Genomic DNA, 18,890 nt, shown 5'->3' with positions numbered 1-18,890 from the left:
TTAAAAATTAATCATGCCCTTTGATTCTCCAGTAGGCTGCTTCATTTATCTGAGGACCTGCCTTGCTCTTGTCAGCTTCCCTCCAGAGGCTGAAATCCTGCCCTGACCTGGTATTAAAGCCATAATACTTGGTGAAGAACTAGCCTCTGCTGCAAACATCAGAAAACTGCCTGCATTCTGGATGTGGTGCTTGGTTCACCTTTTAGGATGTCCTAGTCCTATACAGGGCTTCTTTGATACCAATTTCACTGCTCTTCCTGTGGGACTGGTCTTCCTTCTAGAATGTGTTCTAGATTATCCCCTCTCTTGCCCTTACTGGGTCAAGTTGCAATTCCAGACCCTACTTAGCTTGTCTTTTGCACTGTGGTTACCTGGGCTATGTTCCAGAATATGACAGCAGATCTCAACGAAAAAGCACTACAAGTTGGCACGCACTATACAGATCTTAAGTCACAGTGATGGCTTAGAAATCTACCCTGATGCACACTGGGGGCGCCACTTGTTAAGCCGAGAAGGTGTACCATGGGTGTGTTATTAAGTCTGTCCGAGTAGGGCAGTCCTGAACTGTAGAGCTTCGGTTCGGCCTTGACTATGGGATTTCAGCCAGAGCACTTAACCCATCTAAATATCAGCTGAGGGCTAAGGGGTTTCTGGAAGTATTAGTTATCTTGTGAATGCCTTAGATAGATTCTAAACACATCTAAATGTTTGTTTCTTCATAAATAATCTTGATAAAAATAGAACCCAGGATCTACTCTGTAGATCTTGATCATACAAATCTTAGGTCACGAAATTTTATTTAGACAAGCTTCCAGCTAATTCTGATGTATCTCCATTTAGAAGCACTACTGAACCCCATGCTCTTTGAGGCCCCTTCCAGTTTAGACACTGTTTCATTGTAAATCCCTAAGTGCTGGGGTTGCCACTCTTTGTACACAGCCTTCCCAGTCCTGGCTAGCTTCCTAGTACAGATTAATTTAACACTGGAACACTTCTGTGGTGCTTTTGAGAAGCAGCAAGCACAGAAAACTTTTTAAAAAAGCATCACGATCAATAAATAAAAACTGTAGTACTGAATCTGAGTTGGAAATATCAATATAAATGTATGATGTATTTTGTCTTTTAAAAACATAACTCCAAGCTCTGTCTACAAAAATGCCTAAAAATAATCACCAACTCAGTAGTAAAAGGCACACTGAATGTCCAGATTCTGGTTGCTAAATACCAAAAGGAGTCAAAACTCCATAGAGAAAAGGCAGGAAATGCACAAGAAGAACCTGGAGTATCTTGTCATGCCAGAATGCCTGAAAGCTTCCAGGGTCATCTGTCAACAGGACTCAGAAGCCAACCAGAGGTATTCCTACTTTCTCTGTAGTTGTTCAGTTGCTCAGTCATGTCTGACTCTGTGCCACCCCAAGGACTGCGGCATGCTAGGCTTCCATGTCCTTCACTGTCTCTTGGAGTTTGCGAAAACTCAGGTCCATTGAGTCAATGATGCCGTCCAACCATCTCATCCCGTTGCCCCTTTTCTCCTCCTGCCCGCAATCTTTTCCAATGAGTTAGCTCTTCACATCAGGTGCCCAAAGTATTGAAGCTCCAGTGTCAGTCCTTCCAATGAATATTCAGGGATGATTTCCTTTAGGATTGACTGATTTGATCTCCTTGTAGTCCAAGGGACTCTCAAGGGTCTTTTCCGACACCACAGTTCAAAAGCATCAATTCTTTGGCACTCAACCTTCTTTACGGTTCAACTCTCACATTCATACATGACTACTGGAAAAACCATAGCTTTGACTATACAGACCTTTGTTGGCAAAGTGATGTCTCTGCTTTTTAACACACCATCTAGCTTTGTCACAGATTTTCTTCCAAGGGGCAAGTGTCTTTTAATTTCATGGCTGCAGTCACCATCCACAGTGATTTTGGAGCCCAGTAAAATAAAGTCTGTCACTGTTTCCATTTTTTCCTACCATCTATTTGCCATGAAGTGATGGGACCAGATCTACTTTTTCTAGATAAGATAATTTGGACACTGATAATGACAATAATGGCAACCTATTGAAATCTAGGACTTCCCAGGTGGCGCTAGTGGTAAACAAGTCATCTGCCAATGCAGGAGACATAAAAGACATGGGTTCGATATCCTGGAGGAAGGCATGGCAACCCACATCAGTATTCTCACCTGGAGAATACCATGGACAGAGAAGCCTGGCGACTTTACGGTCCATGGGATCTTTAGAGATGCCCAAGGGGAATATTTACAAATAAAATGATGACATCTGGATGAGCTTTGAAATAATCTGGGGTATGGCAGCTGGGTGTGGGCGGGGGTACAGGTGAAACCTCATTGGCCATGAGTTGATAATTGCTGAAGCTAGGGGATGGACACTGGCAGGAAGTCCTGAGTCCAGGTTCTGCTTTCTTCTTTCCAAGCCATGCAGTACAGGGCTCAGACAGAAGGTGTTTCTGGAACAAGACCCCTATTGTTTAAATCCAGGTTCTATCACTTACTACTTGTTTGATCTGGAAAAAGTTTCTTAAGTTCTCTGTGGCGCATTACTTTTTTTTTTTTTTTAATAAAATAGGAATAACATTAGCTTGTTTCTTTTACAGTTACAGAATGAAGATTGAGGGAGGTGAGGCACACAAACCATTGAATGGTGCCTGGTTCAGAGTATTCCAGTTATAATTACTATTGTCTTTACTATTGTTGAGGTAGTCAGTTTTGGGAGGCTTCTCTCTTCTCCTTTGATCAGTGAGGATCAAAGAATCCTCACTGTAATAGAACTTTCTGCTTTATGGAGCAATTATGCAAATAAAATGAGGTAATAGATATGAAAGTGGTCTGAAGAAATTAAAAGTATTCACAAGTGCATGGCATTTTTCTCCTCACTGCATCAATAAAAAGTGGCAGATATGAATAAAAATTTGGCAGTCTCAGAACATTTATCCTTATCTGGAATTAATGTACACTGGGCAAAACAGCCTTGTATAGATTTAAATAGCATCCACAGTTCTACTATTTTAAGTGGTTTCCTATAAATCTGTATATATCTTGAATATGGTGGCCTGTGTACAACCACAATTTTATTTAAAAAGAGAAATGGTAGGACACGGTATCTATTTGCAAGAAGATGAAGACAAAGTCATTCCCTTCCATGAACTAAATGTCAAGTAACACAGAATTATATTTAAGCACCACTTTAAATGCAGGATTTGCATCTAATCTTTCTTCTCTTTTGGGGATGTACAATTTTATTCAAAAGCTTCAAGCCAGTAAAAACAAAAACAAATACAGAATAACTTCTAAATGAGTTAAGTCTCCCTAGGGAAATGGGGAACAAAATTCAAGTTCTATTAAAATGTTCCTTCCTTTCTAAAAGCTTTTTATGTTAACACATGCACAACAAAAATTTCAATGGTATCATCTAAAAATAAGAGTTTCAAGCATGATGTTGGGTTCTAGCTTACAAGAAAAAAAAGTTAAATCAGCCATAGCTGCTACTTCATCTTACAAATGCATTTTCCTAGATTTATGCAAAATATTTTAAATATAGCTGACAGTGTACTTTGAGAAGAGAAACAAATTATACATATAACAAGATGTCAAAAAGGAATAAAAGCATCTCAAAAATAAAATTCCAACAGCTGAGACAGTCCTAAACCTCTTAAAACAACTTAAACATGATAAAAAATCTAGTTCTCAAATGTTTTAAAGAATTGAGACAAATTTAGCATGGGAAAATTTTGACCAAAACCTAAATATTCAATAAAAACCAAGCAATAGCTAAGGATGATATTTTTTCTGTAACAGTTATGTCCTTACTATGAAGCACTTATACCTTCTTCTTTACCATAAACTCTTGATTAAGCTAAGAAGAAGCTGAATCTGTTTAATTTGCAGTTTTTCGAGAGGTTTTCATTCTATTCTAAGTCAACAAAATGTGCCTTTGCTCATAATTTTTCTCAGGCAGACTTAAAAAAAATTTCTTTCCAGTATTTTTTTATCTGCTGTTTTTCTCAAGAAAATACGACATTCTCTCATAAATTAACCCCTGGAGACCTTTACCTCATGCTTGTCAGGAGCTATGAAGTTCAGTTGGCAGTTTGAGTCATACAAGATCGAGAAAGCGAGTTCAAGTACCTCCTGCAAGAGATTAGAGAAAACACCACATTGAAGACAATTTGCACGTTTTGTTTTTCACTTACAAATGGCTGCAGATTGAACATGGAATAGCGCTTGTAGTGGGTCTAGGCAAGTGGAGTGGTAGTGAGGCTGATAGGAAGAAGGACAATATTTTTCAAGATTCACAACACATTTCCTTCTGTTCATGAGAGGGCTGCATGAACCAATTCGTTCAATTCTCAAGACAGTGCATGGAGCAAGTGTTATCATTCCTCTTTTATGGGAAGGAGCTCAGAGAGGTTAAGTGAGTTGTCCAAGGCCACACAGCCCCAAAGCTATGCTACTTTCCTATCTTCAGCACCTCCCTCCCAGGGAGACCATGGAAGTAGTAAACTCTTTCGCAATCAGCAACGTTATGGGCTGCTCTATCTTTCATCATTTCCAAAAAGACAGATGTTCATAGTGGGTATAAACTTCCTAAAGCATGGAAGCTACATAGGAGGTAATGAGGCTTCCGGATGACTCCACTATCTTTAGGTAGTATGTCTGCCCTTTGAACTCTGAACTACTGTAGAGCAAAGGCTATACAAAACCTGGTTTTATCCTAGAGTTAGCTGCAGGGTATAAAGGAGAGTATGGGCATGAGTGGCAGAATAGCTGGATTCATCCATTGGTGAATGTCTCTTCATTCGAGTGCCTGGGTTCGTTCATAGTACAGACTATGAGACAGACCCAAAGGGCCAAGGACTGAGTGATGCTGTCATTCCATTGTAGCTGAATGACCTTGGCCGAGACACTCAGTGTTGTACCTAATATGTACACTAAAATATGCTTCTCAAATTGTACATACTATGCAATAATAGATATAATGATTATTCTACTGGATTGAGCAGTCAGCAGGTACAATCTTTGGAAGATGAGGGTCACTGAACGTCTCAGCACCCTGTATTGTGTTTGTGTGCATGTGCTAGTCATGTCCAACTCTTTGTGACCCCATGGACTGTAGCCCACCGGGTTCTTCTATCCATGGAATACTCCTGGCAAGAATACTGGCGTGGGTAGCCATTTCCTTCTCCAGAGGATCATCCTGATCCACGGATCGAACTTGCATCTCCTGTGTCTTCTCCATTGCAGGCAGATTCTTTACCATCTGAGCCACCAGGGAAGCCCCTCTCAACACCCTAACAACTCCTAATTTGGAGGAAAGAGCCAAGTGAGTCCACATCAATGCTCTGCATCAGTACAAAAGACATGTGTTAGTCTACCTTCTGTCTCTGTGTCTATTAGGCACCACTGATGACTGCCCCTTTCCCTCATGGTATGATCTGGGAGCTGCATTCTCAGTAACCACCCACAGGCATTCTTTCTTAGGGAGGTAGACCTCTCCATATCCTTCTCTACCTCAACACCTGTCAGAGGATTTGTCTTTGGCCAGTGACTCACAGCAAGAACGCTCCAGAAAGAAGATGGCAGGGAGAAAGATGAGGTCACTGCCTCTAGATTTCAGAATTCCAGATGAGAAAGAATTCTCCCAAGCGGACTCCAAAGGCTCAGCATTAGGTGTATGCCTCTCCTGACACAGTCAGCCATGAGGCTATTTGTGGCTCTCATGAATTCTGTGTTTGGCTCGACTCTAGCTGTCCCCTCATTAAGGGAAAGCAGCTTTTGTTCTGAGCCCAGACCTACCAGCATCTCATCCTCTTAGAGTATCCTCACCCTACCAGAAATAGAAACAAGTGAAGGAAAAACTGCTGAGTCACAGACCAGGATCTCTTCTGCAAGACTACCCAGTCTGAATTTTTCATTCTTTTTTTCCTTAGGATTCTATTCAAGCCTACCCAGTAAAGATCAATAAAATTGGAAAAGAGGTCACCAACAAACGAAAACAATTTCCCCATAAGTTTAGCATCTCTTTCGGGTCTTTTAGTGCATAATGAAAATGGTCATGGGTCCTAACAGTGGTACCATAATTGGTGTCATCCTTTTAAAAAAGCCTGTAAGGCAGCCCATATCAAGAACAAGCTGTCTCACTTTTGGAGTTACTCCTAAAAAAATTCAAAAGGAAGCAAAACTGTATATACTATTATCTGTAAGAACATAATAGAACAGAAAGACAGAACATTATGCTCAATCATGTCCAACTCTGCGACCCCATACACTGCAGCCTGCTAAGCTCCTCACTCCATGGGATTTTTCAGGCAAGAATACTCGAGTGGGTTGCCACTTCCTTCTCCAGGGGATCATTCCATCCCGGGGATTGAACCTGGGTCTCCTGGGTTGCAGGTGGTCTCCTGCATTGCGGGTGTATTCTTTACCAACTGAGCCACCAAGGAAGCCGTAAGAATGTAATTTGAGGAACTAAATAAATGTCCTCCCTTGTTTGGGTAAAACATTAAATAAAGAAATCACAAATTAGCAACCCTGTGAAATATATGGTGCTAGGCATTAAGTATAATTACAAACATTCGATTTTAAGTGGAAAAACAAACAAGAGAAATGAACATTATTTACATACTGATCACAACTAGGAACAATGTCTAGCTGTGGTTGGAGACAGGAACTGAATATGTGAAATGAAAATAATTATGTTAAGGTGCTGGGATCATAGGTGATTTTTTTCTTTTAAAAAACTGAAAACATTTTTCAACAAAATGTTAAGCTCTAATTTCCTAAATTCATAAAAACTGTTCTTAGATGAGAAACATTGATATAGATGATGATTTCTTTACTAATCTTAGTGTCATCCCCTGGAAAAACTCTGACAATCTATTGATTGAAGAGAAAGGAGAGGAGGGGCTTTGCTTCTGGACACCCAGTCAGTACATCACAGCAGCACCAGGTGACCTTCAGACGTCAACAGGAAACAACAATGGATTTCTGATTGATGCTAGCCCATGCCTGCTGCTCTGCTTAGGGCAGTCACAGAGCTAGTCATCCTCTTGCTTACGACAGCAGGTGTGAGCATCCCCAGAGCCCAGACGTGGCCTCTTGACTAGGTGCTGAAGTCACTTGAGACCAGAGTGTCAGTGTGGTTGTCCTTTGTGACACTTTCTCTCCCACAGGGCATGGAGCAGGAAGAGAAAGGAGAGGGGGCTGCCAACTTTAGGTTTTGCCCTTCTAAGGCATTTACCAGGGAGGATGTGAATGAGAGGAACTGTCATGACCTAGATTTCTGATAAACACAGGCAGGGAATAGGAAATTCGTGAGAATGTCAATCCCCACTTTAATTTCACCAAAGCTGCCTGGGAGGGGTTGGAGGAATTACTTCTCTGAGTCGCACGCCTGCGTTAAAGCCTGCTATCACTTATAATGAGTTTTATTGACGTCCCCAGTTGGCTGTCATTGAGGCTTTGGTGGAGGTCAGCTCTCCAGCACTTTGAGCCGGCAGGCTGCAGAGCTGGCAGCGACGGCCTCTCCGGCTAACACTCAGAAGCAGCCACCTGTCCAAACTGTCTGTGAGGGAGAGAGGTGCCAGGAGGTGGCGGAGTAAGCAGTTGTGGATCTGGGGCAGCATCCCCCTCGGGGCTTCTTGTCACACACCACAACACTCTCTTAAACATATGATGCTCTGCGGTCTTGCTACTCACTACCTAAGGTCTTTCATTCACTCTGGATCTAAGTCAGTGAAAAATCATGTCCAGGAGTAGCTTATTTCCATCCTCCGTCTCACTAATTCATCTGTCCTCCCCTCACGTGTGGAGGAAGGCCTGGGATAAGCGAGTTCCGTGGTTGGAGGATACAGGAGGAACTCACGCTATGACTTCTGACCCCACTCAACCTTCTGGCCCTGGGTCTACTGACAAGGCATACAGGGTCAGGGGATGCTCAGAGAAATTCTGGGCATGATGGTGTCTTGATTTGGGGATTTCCACCTTCTAGGGTCACGTGATGGGCTGATGGAATATGAGAGTAGAGTTTTATACAACATAATTTCACTGTAAAGTGTTGGCTGCCACTCCTTACTTTGTTTTGGGGTGACTTGTCTGGTTTGGCCATCTCACCTGGCATTCACTTTAATTATGTTGGTTCTCCAGCATCTGTCCAGGTTATCTTGAGGGCAAAGCATTTCGATTACAGATGTGGATATAACTTGGCATGTGTGTGTGCTAAACATGGCCAGAGAAATAGTAGATTTCATAGCTATAAACACTGCGGTTCATCTATACACCTAGGAGTTTGACTTTCTATTTTAGAAGGCAAAATCAGTCATTCATATATGATATAGTGAGAGGATCTTGCCTTCTGCAAAGTAGCTTTATGTCTGGGCCCCATCTCTCTGAGCATTATTAGCCAATAGTTCTCCAACCCATTTTCGTCTCTGTCCCGACCAATCCTACCATGAATTCAATGTTTCTCAGTCAGAGGATGTTCATCAGATGTCAAAAGGTCCCATGCGCCTTTCATATATTGTTTCCTTCTCCTAGAAGGTCTTCCCCTCTCTTCTTTTCAAAACCCAGCTCAGACATCACTCCCTCCATGAACCTTCTCAAAATCCCAGGCTCCCCTTGTTTCTAAATTTACTGGGGCATAGGCACCATTGGATCATAATAGCATGGAGATCGTTAAATCTTGTATCTGCTCTAGACACAAAATATCAGGGGCCAGGTCGTATTTATCTTTGGATTCCCAGCACCCGGCACAGTTCTGGTATAAAGAAAATACTCAATATAGTGTGAGTATGAATGATGAATGAAGTAACTCTGAATAAAAGGCTTTTTGCTTAAGATCAGGATTATCATCTTCTAATATAATCTGCTTCTTATTTCAGGTACATTAATCATACTGGAAAAATAAATCTGGGCTCTGGGCATGGTGAAATGGAAGCATCTCTCAGGTCAAACATATTCCTATCCCTTTCACTGATATCTGGTTAGAGTTTTCCTCCAGTGATTACATGCTAACGGGAGAAGTACCAGGACTGCCCACTTTCAAAAATACAGTAACAAATCAACTTTATTTCATGAATCACAGAGTCTGAATTTAGAATCCTTAATCCTTAAAAGTCAAATTCTTCCAATTCGATTTCCATTCACCCATGAAAATTCTGTTCAAGTATCAGGGATTTCCTACTCTCTGTGTGAAGAAGCCAATACTTTTTGTGTCCACTGAAATTTGTCTGTTGCACCAACTTCTTTTAAACAAGTTAGACAGCTCCAGGAGGACAGGGCCATGTCTGCCTGTGCATCACTCTGTGCCTACAGCCCTCCGATCTCAAGGGCTCTAATGCTGACTGAGTGAAGGTCTCTATGGAAAAAGACCTCTGCCTCAAGGGAAAGGATTAGTCCTTTTCCTTTATCTATTTCTTGGACCTTAGACTGTGCCTGGCATGTCAGCTGTTGAATGAGCAAGAAGTACTACCAGTTACCAACAGATCTGAATGTCCAGTTTGCCCTGCTCATAATTAAGCTAACGAAGAGTCCTGGGGCATAAAATGTCAGAATCTACTGTCTAGCTGGAAAAGCTGAAGAGCCAGCAGCAGGCCTTGGTTGCTGTCCACTGCCATGCCCTGACAGACCTCCTGTGGACACACTTTGGCCAACCCTCCTTTTAAGTTGCAGGTCTCCTCTTTCCACCTCATCCCATCTCATCCTCCACTGCCCCCTTCTCCTTTTGCCTTCAGTCTTTCCCAGCATCAGAAGGTATGGTTGGATAGCATCACTGACTCAACGGACAGGAATCTGAGCAAACTCTGAGAGATAGTGGAGTACAGGACTTAGTGACTGAATGCAACAACTCCCCTTTCCTATCCAGAAGTCCCAGAGGTAGGGAGGAGCAGGCCTCTGGATCCCTGGGGAAGGGGTGTGAGTAGGTTGAGGAAATAAATTATTAGAATTTGGGGTTTCCTTTCTGCTTTCTTATATTTTCCCTGATGCATCAGATATATGAACACTATTAATTACAAGACAAATTATTTTCATACAAATGAAAGAGCCAGGCTAGCAGAGCTACTACTACCTCTCTTAGCCCTCTAGGTTAGCAAATCCCAGAAAGCAGCCTTCATCTGAAGTCTTATCTATGTGTTTACAGCAATGTGTCCCATTTATCAATCCATTCTTCCATCATCCAACCACCTCTCCATCCATCCATTCTTCTATCACTCATTCATCTGCCCACTTGCCCAGTTTTCTATAAGTGTCATCACAAATTTTAAAAATAAGGTTGGAAAAGTCATTCATTCAGTTTGTTTTGTTGGTCTCCTCTAAAGGGAGAGGAATTGCTGAAACAAGAAGGCCAAAATCAGCCACATACATCCTAGGCTCAAATGAGCTCATTTCCATACCTGTTTTGATATTGATAGCTTGTATCTTTCATTTTTTTTTGGTTAGTCAAGCTAGAAATTTCAATTTCATTTATATTTTCCAAGGACCAAGTTTTGCTTTTGTTGATTTTCTCTACTATTTTCCTGTTTTCAATTTCATTGACCTCTAATATTTATTGTTTCTTTTCTTCTGTTTTCTTTAGGCTTAAATTACTCTTTTTTCTCTAGTTTTGTAAGGTGGAAACATTACTGATTTTAGACTGTTCCTCTTTCCTAATATACGCATTTAATGCTGTACATTTCTGTTTCATCACAACCCACCCATTTTAGTAAGTTATATTTTCATTTTACTTAGTTTAAAACATTTTGTTATTTCTGTTTAGACTACCTCTTTGAACTATGGGTTATTTGGAAGTGTGTTCTGAAATTTCCAAACATTTTGGGGATTTTCCATCTATCTTTCTGTTATTGATTTCTAGTCTAATTCCATTGTGAATTAGAATATAGTTTGTACGATTGTTACTTCTACATTTGTTAAGATCTATTTTATGACCCAGAATGTGGTCAGTCTTGGTGAAAGTTTCTTGTGAGCTTGGGAGAAATGTATATTTTCCTGTTGAGTAGATTTTCTATTAATGTTAATTGGATCAAGTTGATTGATGGTGCTGTTCAGGTCATCAATATCCTTATTGATTTTCTGCTCACTTGATCTATCAATTACTGACAGAGGGTTACTGAAGTCTCCAGGATAATAATGGATTTGTGAATTTCTTCTTTCAGTTCTCTGTTTGCCTCATGCATTTTGATCTTTGTTCATCCCATTACTTTCACCTCTCTTAGTTTTTATATTTAAGTGGGTTTCTTGTAGGAAAGCAAGAAAATTGCTTATCTACTTACCTACTTGCTTCTTATCTACTCAAACAATCCCTGTCTTTTAATTGGTGTATTTAGACCATTGACATTTAAAATGACTATTGACATAGATTATGTCTGCCAAGTTTGTAACTCTTTTCATTTGTTGCATTTGTTCTTTATTTTTTATTTTCTCCCTTTTCTTTTTTTTAAAACCTTATCCTGTTTTGAGTATCCTTACTTCTCCCTCCTGTACATTTTGACTTTTCTGTCATTCATTTCACTTATCCAGATGCTATAGATATAACACATTTTAAAATTATTATTTTAAGTACCGAGTTACCTTTTAGATTAATTAATAAGAAAAATATATATATACTTTTCTTTTACCTTCACATATCCCTTCCCTAATACTCTTCCATTCTTTATGTAGATTCAAGTTCCTATCCTATAGAATTTCCCTTCTGGCTGAAGAATTTCTTGCAGAGTAGGTCTGCTGGTAATGAATTCTCTTGATTTTGTTTCTGAGTAGATCTGGTTGTGAACTCTGGAGTTATGTGACTCGATGTATCCAGATTCCATGGTGGTGGTCTTCCCCTGCACCATCAATTCTAGGGTGGAAGTGACAACTCCTAGGCTCTTTACATGTTTGAGTTGAATGAGAAGTGTTTTAAATAATTTTCTGTGCCTGCTTAGAGCTCTTGAGTCCTGGCAAGTTGCTTTGCTGCCAACTACACCGCCCCTAGCCTTCTTTAAATTACAGACTCTTATTGCTTCCAAGTTCCCCAAATTGTGTCCTGGTCAGTTCCAAGTGTTATATAACCACAGGGACCTCAGCCGGAGCTGAGCAGAGCTGGTACTTCCCAAGACTATACTCTGACATCAGGTGGTCTGGAAAGAAGGCAAATCATGAAGGCTGGGGACTTGCTGCTTTGGTTAAGGATGCTCTTCTGGAATCTGATGAGCTGTTGGATCCTTGTTTCCCCACGTTGTGGAGAAGAAATAAATGCTGTGTAACGAATAACCTACAGATCCTAAGGTATGCCCTTATGTGGCCCAGTGCTTTATATGATGGCACTGTGATAGGCTTGACATGGAAGGAATTCTTATGGACTAGAGGTGAATTATATTTAATGTAACTTAAGAAGCAAAACTCTTGTTATCAGTCTCTTTGGCTGTATCCTCTCCTTTATTTTCTTCCTAAATAGTACTTTTGTAGTACTTTTGATTTTCCTTAACCATGGATCTTATGCAGACATAGATTCACCTTCATCTTACAATGATTGAGACTACAGGGCAGGCATAATTCATGTCAACTCTGATTGATAAATAGGATATGTATAATGTTTATACTCTTCTTAGATACTGGCACAGGACAATAAAGAAGCAGCCTACTGATCAATGTGATATTTTTGGTACCAAGGTGTCTGAAGCCTCCAGATCAATCTGATTAATCTTGTTCATATGTGGATACTATGGATCACAAAATGCCAAAAGGTGACAAAAACTGCTCCCTGATGGCCCCTCCAAGGGCAAATGCCTCCAAACTGGGGACAAGGGAAATTCCTCTACCTTTTCAGATAATGCTGCCCCCCACACCTTCTGTTACGGGATGTAGGCTGTCATGGTGAACAGCATGGTGGGAAGGGTGAAAAACATTGCAATGTGGAGTATTCAAGCAATATACACCTTTGGGAACATTTTCTCCCTTAAGCTGAATCTGAACGGTTTGACAATATTTCCCATGATGTTGACGAATAGTAGGCCTTGACAATTTTTCTCATATTTTTGGGAGTCATCTGGTCTCTCTTCCATTTCCCAGACTTCTCTGAGACCCCACAGGGGTAACTAAGAAGAAGAAAATGGAAGAGATTGGGGAGGAAATGCAGAAGGGAGACTATGAACATAAATAGGAGGGTAGGAGGGGCCCAGAGGATGGAGACGAGGGGAAAGACTTGAGAGAAGACTGGTCACATCAGTGAGGGCAATTCCTAGGGCTGCACATGGACAGGAAGTGGGAGAATACAAGACGTGGTAGGGATTCAGCAAGTGATCAGTGAGAGAAAGAGTAAGACTGAGAGATGTAAAAGGAATCAGGGAAGGAAAGGAACTGAGTTTAAGAGATGTGTAACTGCGGGGCACATCTGTGCACACACACACACACCCCAACCACACAGGCATAGCTACCAAAGAAGGGCCCACTGTAGTCACTAACTGCATTGTGCAGACAGAACTACTTAGAATAATTTGGAAATCATACCTTATTTTGTTTAAGGGCACCCTTCTCTTTCATATGAGGGCAGTCCTTTCCCGTCACCACAGCTTTGATATCTGCCACCGGCACTGAAATTCGTAAGAGAAAATGAAAGTAACTACATCATGTGACAGCGTAAGTATCCATGAAATAGCAAGACTAAGCATCATCAAGTCTGTTGGTACAGCAACCATTCCCAGACACTATAGCAGGAAGAGAAAAGAGATGAAAAGAGAGAGAAGTCAGGCAGGCTCCAGGACAAGGAACTAAAATATACTCTTAATATTCTGGTAGAAAGCATTCCTGGGGAGAAAAATCTATGTTCATAAGTAGAATTTGTTTCAAGAAAAGAAATACCTAAAAAAAAAAAAAGATTGCACACAACAATAAAAAACCCATCATAGTTGTGTTAAAAGTGATGGCATTAGAAGAAACAATAATGATAGTAAGTAATAGTGGTACTGATACTGATTTTATGGACGACATCTATGTGCCTGGAGCAAATGCCAAGTGCTTCCTATAGACTGGTATCTCTTACTATAGTAGTGACATCACTTTAGTTTCTGAGTTTTGGATAATAAGGGGAGGTAACCCTATGACAAAAAAATCTATCCGAACATAAACCATTCTGAACTCTCACTCTCCAAATTCTCCCTCTTGCCATCTCATTAATTCTCACAACCATTCTGTGAGGCAGGTTTTGTTATTCCTAGTTTATGGACAACAAAACTAAACTCAATTAAATAAAGGGAACATTCCTTTCTGTTAGGGAAATGGTAGCTGGCACTTATCTTGGAAATCCTGAGAATAATGCAGTTAGATAAAATGATGTTATCTATCATCTTATTCAGGACTTGTGGGAAGATAAAAGATATGGAAAGGCTTTTGCCCTTAATGCTTTTGTTAAGATCATCTGATGGAGAGAAGGCTACAGGATGGTTTGGAAACTTAATTTTAAAAACTGCAGAGTTATCTGTCCCTTTCCAACTCCTAATCTTTCAGTCCCTCAAGGGACTCTAGGGGCTCAGTTAGGATGTGCAGAAGCTTTGATTCATCAATTCCTTGGACTCCTCCAATGACGAAGATAATGAGAGATATCACAATTAAAGTTCACCTACTTTTATTGGGGCATTCGGTTCTGGGGGTGACATTTAGATGAAGATATAATTATAAAATTTGTAGAATATCAAAATGATATAACAGGAAGGCTCTTTAAAAGCTAACATTTTCCGGGTACCCTAAAGTTGCTAAGAACTGTCCAAATCCGTGATACCTCCAGAGCTCTCTTGAACCCTAGCGAAGAGTGGTGCTGTGATGAAATCTTCTAGGATTCTCTGACGGCATCCCCTGCTCTCGGTCCCACCACATGGGCTCCTCTAGCTTGGACTCCTGGTTCTAGATTCCTTGGTAGATAGGACTTGTTCTCACTAATAACGGTTCTGGGCACATGGAAGACCATGCTTCTCAGCAACTTTTGCATTTAGGTGGGGCTGGATAATGATTAGCTCTGGTAATGAAACATGAGAGGAGATGGCCTGGCTCTTTTTCTGGCTGAGGCAGTGAGAAGCCCACGTCCATCAGCCTCTCTTTCCCAGCTGCAGGGACTGATCAGGCCACGTGGTCCCTCCAGATGGTGCAGCTCTGGGATGTCAGAGCAGCCGTCAGCCTGTGTCCCTGATCATGAAGAGCAGTCCTTTGAAAGCACATGTCAGTTATATAACTGAGGAGCGAGAAATAAACTCCTGTTGTGAGCCAGCGAGGTCTGGGGGGTTATTTATTCCTGAAGCTTCATGGCAATGCAGCCTCTTCTGAGTGGCCTGACCCTTGACCTTGGACCCCCTTCTTCCCCTACCTGGCTGCTCGGATCGGCATCTTCTTGTAGACAGTCCCTGTGATTCCTGAACGTTCCTTTGATCACAGCCACTGACTTCAGCTCTTCTCAAATCCATTTTCATAACCAACAATCAACCCTGTTCTCAGTGGCCAACCTGGCTACCTACTTGCTATTCAGGGAGGAGATACTTGGGCACTTTGGGAAGTTGGGTTTACTTAAGTGTTTACTTTTCAGTGGAAGATGTACCACTGAAGTGAATTTGTGATATAATTAATGTACAAACTCCAAAACCCTTCTCAAGCTTTAGATGGAGTTTGAGTAGTAAGCACCTCCTAGAAAGTCTTCTGCTGTTCAAATACGTAATGTGCTCTGTGACTGAGAGAGCGTGTCTATGACCGGTAAATAGTAAGTTACCCCTTGGCTTTGAAAACCCATCACGTGGAACAGGACAAGGGGAACACAAAGGTCTGTTGTGGGAGCAGTCTTCAGAATTCTAATAAGAAGGCAGCAGGGGAGAAAAGGCATGCTTCCACCGCGCTGGTGGCAGTCCATATTTCATGTTTCATATGCATCGCCCCTGTCAAGAAGAAAAGCTGCTGTATTTCTCACAGGATTGTGGCTAAAAGGAAAACACAAAATTCTAAAAATCTAAAGATTGTTCTTTGCAGAGTTTGTTGTTGGATGCACTGGAAAATTAGGCATTGGAAAGGCCAAAATGTCACCCACCAGCAGAGCTGGACTCACAAATTTGGAATCTATACTCTAGGAGGTGACAGAGGGCTCTTGATTACTTCAAAATAGGACCATTTCCATCAGGTCTTTTTTTCATGTGGGAGCAGCATAATAAAGTGGGGTTCAGAGATATGAGAACCACAAAGGTCACCATTGGTTCCCTAGCCCCCACTCTAACTCCTTGGGGCCTGCCCTCATATCTTTCAGTGCCATTTTCAGTTTGAGCTGGATTGAGACAATCTAATCCAACATTTCCATTTTATAGATGGGAGGACTGAGGCCTAAAGAGAAGAAATATGTCACACAGCTAGTGAGGGACAGAGCTGAGACAGCTGCTTTTTCTTCTATTCCATGGTCTCTTGCTAGGCCATGATTTTGTCCTATGTTTGGAAGATGTCAGCTCCTGAGATCATGCTAAACACATGTCAGACACAGCCCTGGAAGTGGTTATCACTTCAGATATGTTCAGGAAGCTCTTTAATGGCTAATATCTGTGGGAGAAATTTTAATTGTGATTTATAACAGAAATGCCACTGAAAAAGTAAATGTGGCCATCATGATAAAAATTGTGCTAGCTTTCACCCTTGGGAACGAAAAAGTTGAGGCAGAAATCACCTCAGGAAGCCAGTAAATTGAGGCAGAAATCACTCCAGGAAATAGCCAGTAAGCCATGATCACTTGCTGTATACATAGCTCCTCTGTGGCAGAGATACAGAGGAGGGGCAGGCTGATCCCAGGACAGTTCAGTAGAGGATCTGGCCTCTAACTGGGCAGTCTGGAGTGGCTGGAAGAATCACAGAGCCTGGATTTGAATTCTAGATGCACCTACTGGCTATACCACTTTGGGCTTAAGTTCTTGGAGCATAAGCTTCCTTGTGGGTAAAAATCTGGACCAGGGGTTGGATAGCTGCATTCAGGTCTTTGCTCTGTTATTTACTAGACACGTGGCCTTCAACAGGTTTTTTAATTTTTGTGTACCTCTGTTTCCTAATCTGTAAAAGAAGGGCAATGGTATCTACTGCTTCAAGTCACGGGGAGGATAATTTGTTATTATGTAGAGCTCTTAGCACAGTGCCTGGTATAGAGTAAGCACTCCAAATATATTATTTGCAATTATTCTTATTATTAATAATCAGAGTTAATTCTCTTTGTAGATTGAGGGCCCTGAATTACTTAGCATGCTTTAATGACCCAAATCGCCCCACTCTACTTTGCTCTGGCCGCTGCTCCTCTCCTCTGTGGTAAGAGGCTTAATGGTCTTGTGTGAGGGACTGAGCCCTCTCCTCCCGGCCCCTTTGATGCAGGAGTGAAGAGCACTGGCCTAGATTCTCTCAAAGGGCGGTTCTGAGAGGTGGGGGCGCTGCTGGAAAGCAGTGGAGTCTGGTTGTAGTGGGGTGATGAGAGTCTGCATACCTGATGGGAGGAATGTGGGGCGAAGGGAGGTAAGGAGATGTGGACTTTTCAAGGGCCGTGTTTCCTGCCAAACAAAAGGAATATGAGAGAAGAGATTTGCTAAACTTTTAGGCACGAAGACAGCTGAGTAGCCCTCAATCTCCACTTGCACTCTCTGGATTAAGAGGGTTCAATTACACTATTTGATTCATCAATATCTCAATATTCAGCTGGTTAACTTAAGGGGTGGAAGACAATTTTCCCGTTGGGTCTCAAGAGAGGGCAATCGTACATGGCAAGAGCAATGGCACTTGAAATTAATTAAAGGAACAGCTCATTTTTCTAGTGGAATGAGGTTTTTGACTTTGAAGGGCTCCAAGAGGATGGATTATTTTGCTCCAGGCAGAATGCAGAATTAGAATTAAATGCAAACCAGGTGGCAGGCCTGAAGCAGCAAACTTTGGTTTCCTAGGCTGGGGCCTTCTCATTTCCTGCACAAAACAGCTTCATCTGATTTCATTACATGAATATTCCTCCTCCCTGGCCCACCTGGCACACAGATATAATCTCTTTAATACACATACATCTACACACAAACACCTGCACAGGTATGCATTCTTGGTTTATCTTACAGTGGGTAAACTGTTTGTAGAGCACCTCTTCTGGAACTCTGAATTCCTAGATTTCTAAGGCCACACGGGAAAGGGCGGACAGGAGATTCAGAGCCACAGTCGGAAGGGCCTGCTGCAGTGCTTTCTCTGAACAAGCATCACGGCCATGACCAAAAGCTCTCCAGAGATCTGCAGCTCTGTCCTGGCTCTTCTGCAACCACCCTGGCAAGCTGGCTCTCCCTGGCATCGGCACTCCAGTTTCCAGTCCTTGGAGATGCAGGTCTTGGTAGAGCTTGGGGTCATCAGCTTGTGGACAGTCTAGAGACGGCCCCTACACAAGGCTTAGGTGCTGTCCATGCCCTGACCTTCTCTAGGGGGAGAGCTACTGACTTCCTAAGCAGCAGAGCCAGCTAGAAGGAGAGTGCTCCATTTAAACTGCAATCTATGGGTTGAGAAATGGATTAGATCCCTACAAATATGGGGATAAAGAATACAATCAGTGCGTAGGAGAGCCGACTCATTGGGCCATGTGGGTCAAGAATGAACCCAGATGTGTTTCCTTTTTTCCGGCCTAGACCACTTTCTCTATTTCCTGGCCAAGTTAAGAGAGAGGCAGTGGGAGAGTCTGTAGAGAGCTTCTGGTTGCTACGGCCAACAGTAACCTCAAACGCTTCATTTTACCACCTTAAAGCTCTGATTCCAAGTGGCTGGCCTTTGCACAGTTCTTTTGAGCTCATGAGAGAGGATTCTCAGTGAATTTTTCACCAGTTAATAGCAAAGACAGGAAAATGAAGACACTCATTTTTAGAAATGCCATGAGATTTTCATA

At 41.8% G+C, this 18,890-nt stretch overlaps 1 protein-coding gene across 1 annotated transcript in view; it reads right to left on the bottom strand.

Annotated features, from left to right (window-relative positions):
• ELMO1 (engulfment and cell motility 1) overlaps positions 1-18,890 on the bottom strand; it is a 573,172-nt gene that overhangs the window by 1,998 nt on the left and 552,284 nt on the right. Inside the window, exons 20-21 of the mRNA XM_052638458.1 lie at positions 13,499-13,581; positions 4,070-4,147 (exon numbers count right to left, since the gene is read on the bottom strand). Coding sequence (XP_052494418.1) covers positions 4,070-4,147; positions 13,499-13,581 — 161 coding nt within the window. The remainder of the gene's footprint in view (positions 1-4,069; positions 4,148-13,498; positions 13,582-18,890) is intronic.

The sequence above is a fragment of the Budorcas taxicolor genome, chromosome 4 (assembly GCF_023091745.1).
Source record: "Budorcas taxicolor isolate Tak-1 chromosome 4, Takin1.1, whole genome shotgun sequence".
NCBI lineage: Eukaryota > Metazoa > Chordata > Mammalia > Artiodactyla > Bovidae > Budorcas > Budorcas taxicolor.
Note: the sequence above shows the minus strand (reverse complement) of the source record. Positions and strands in the feature narration are given on the sequence as shown.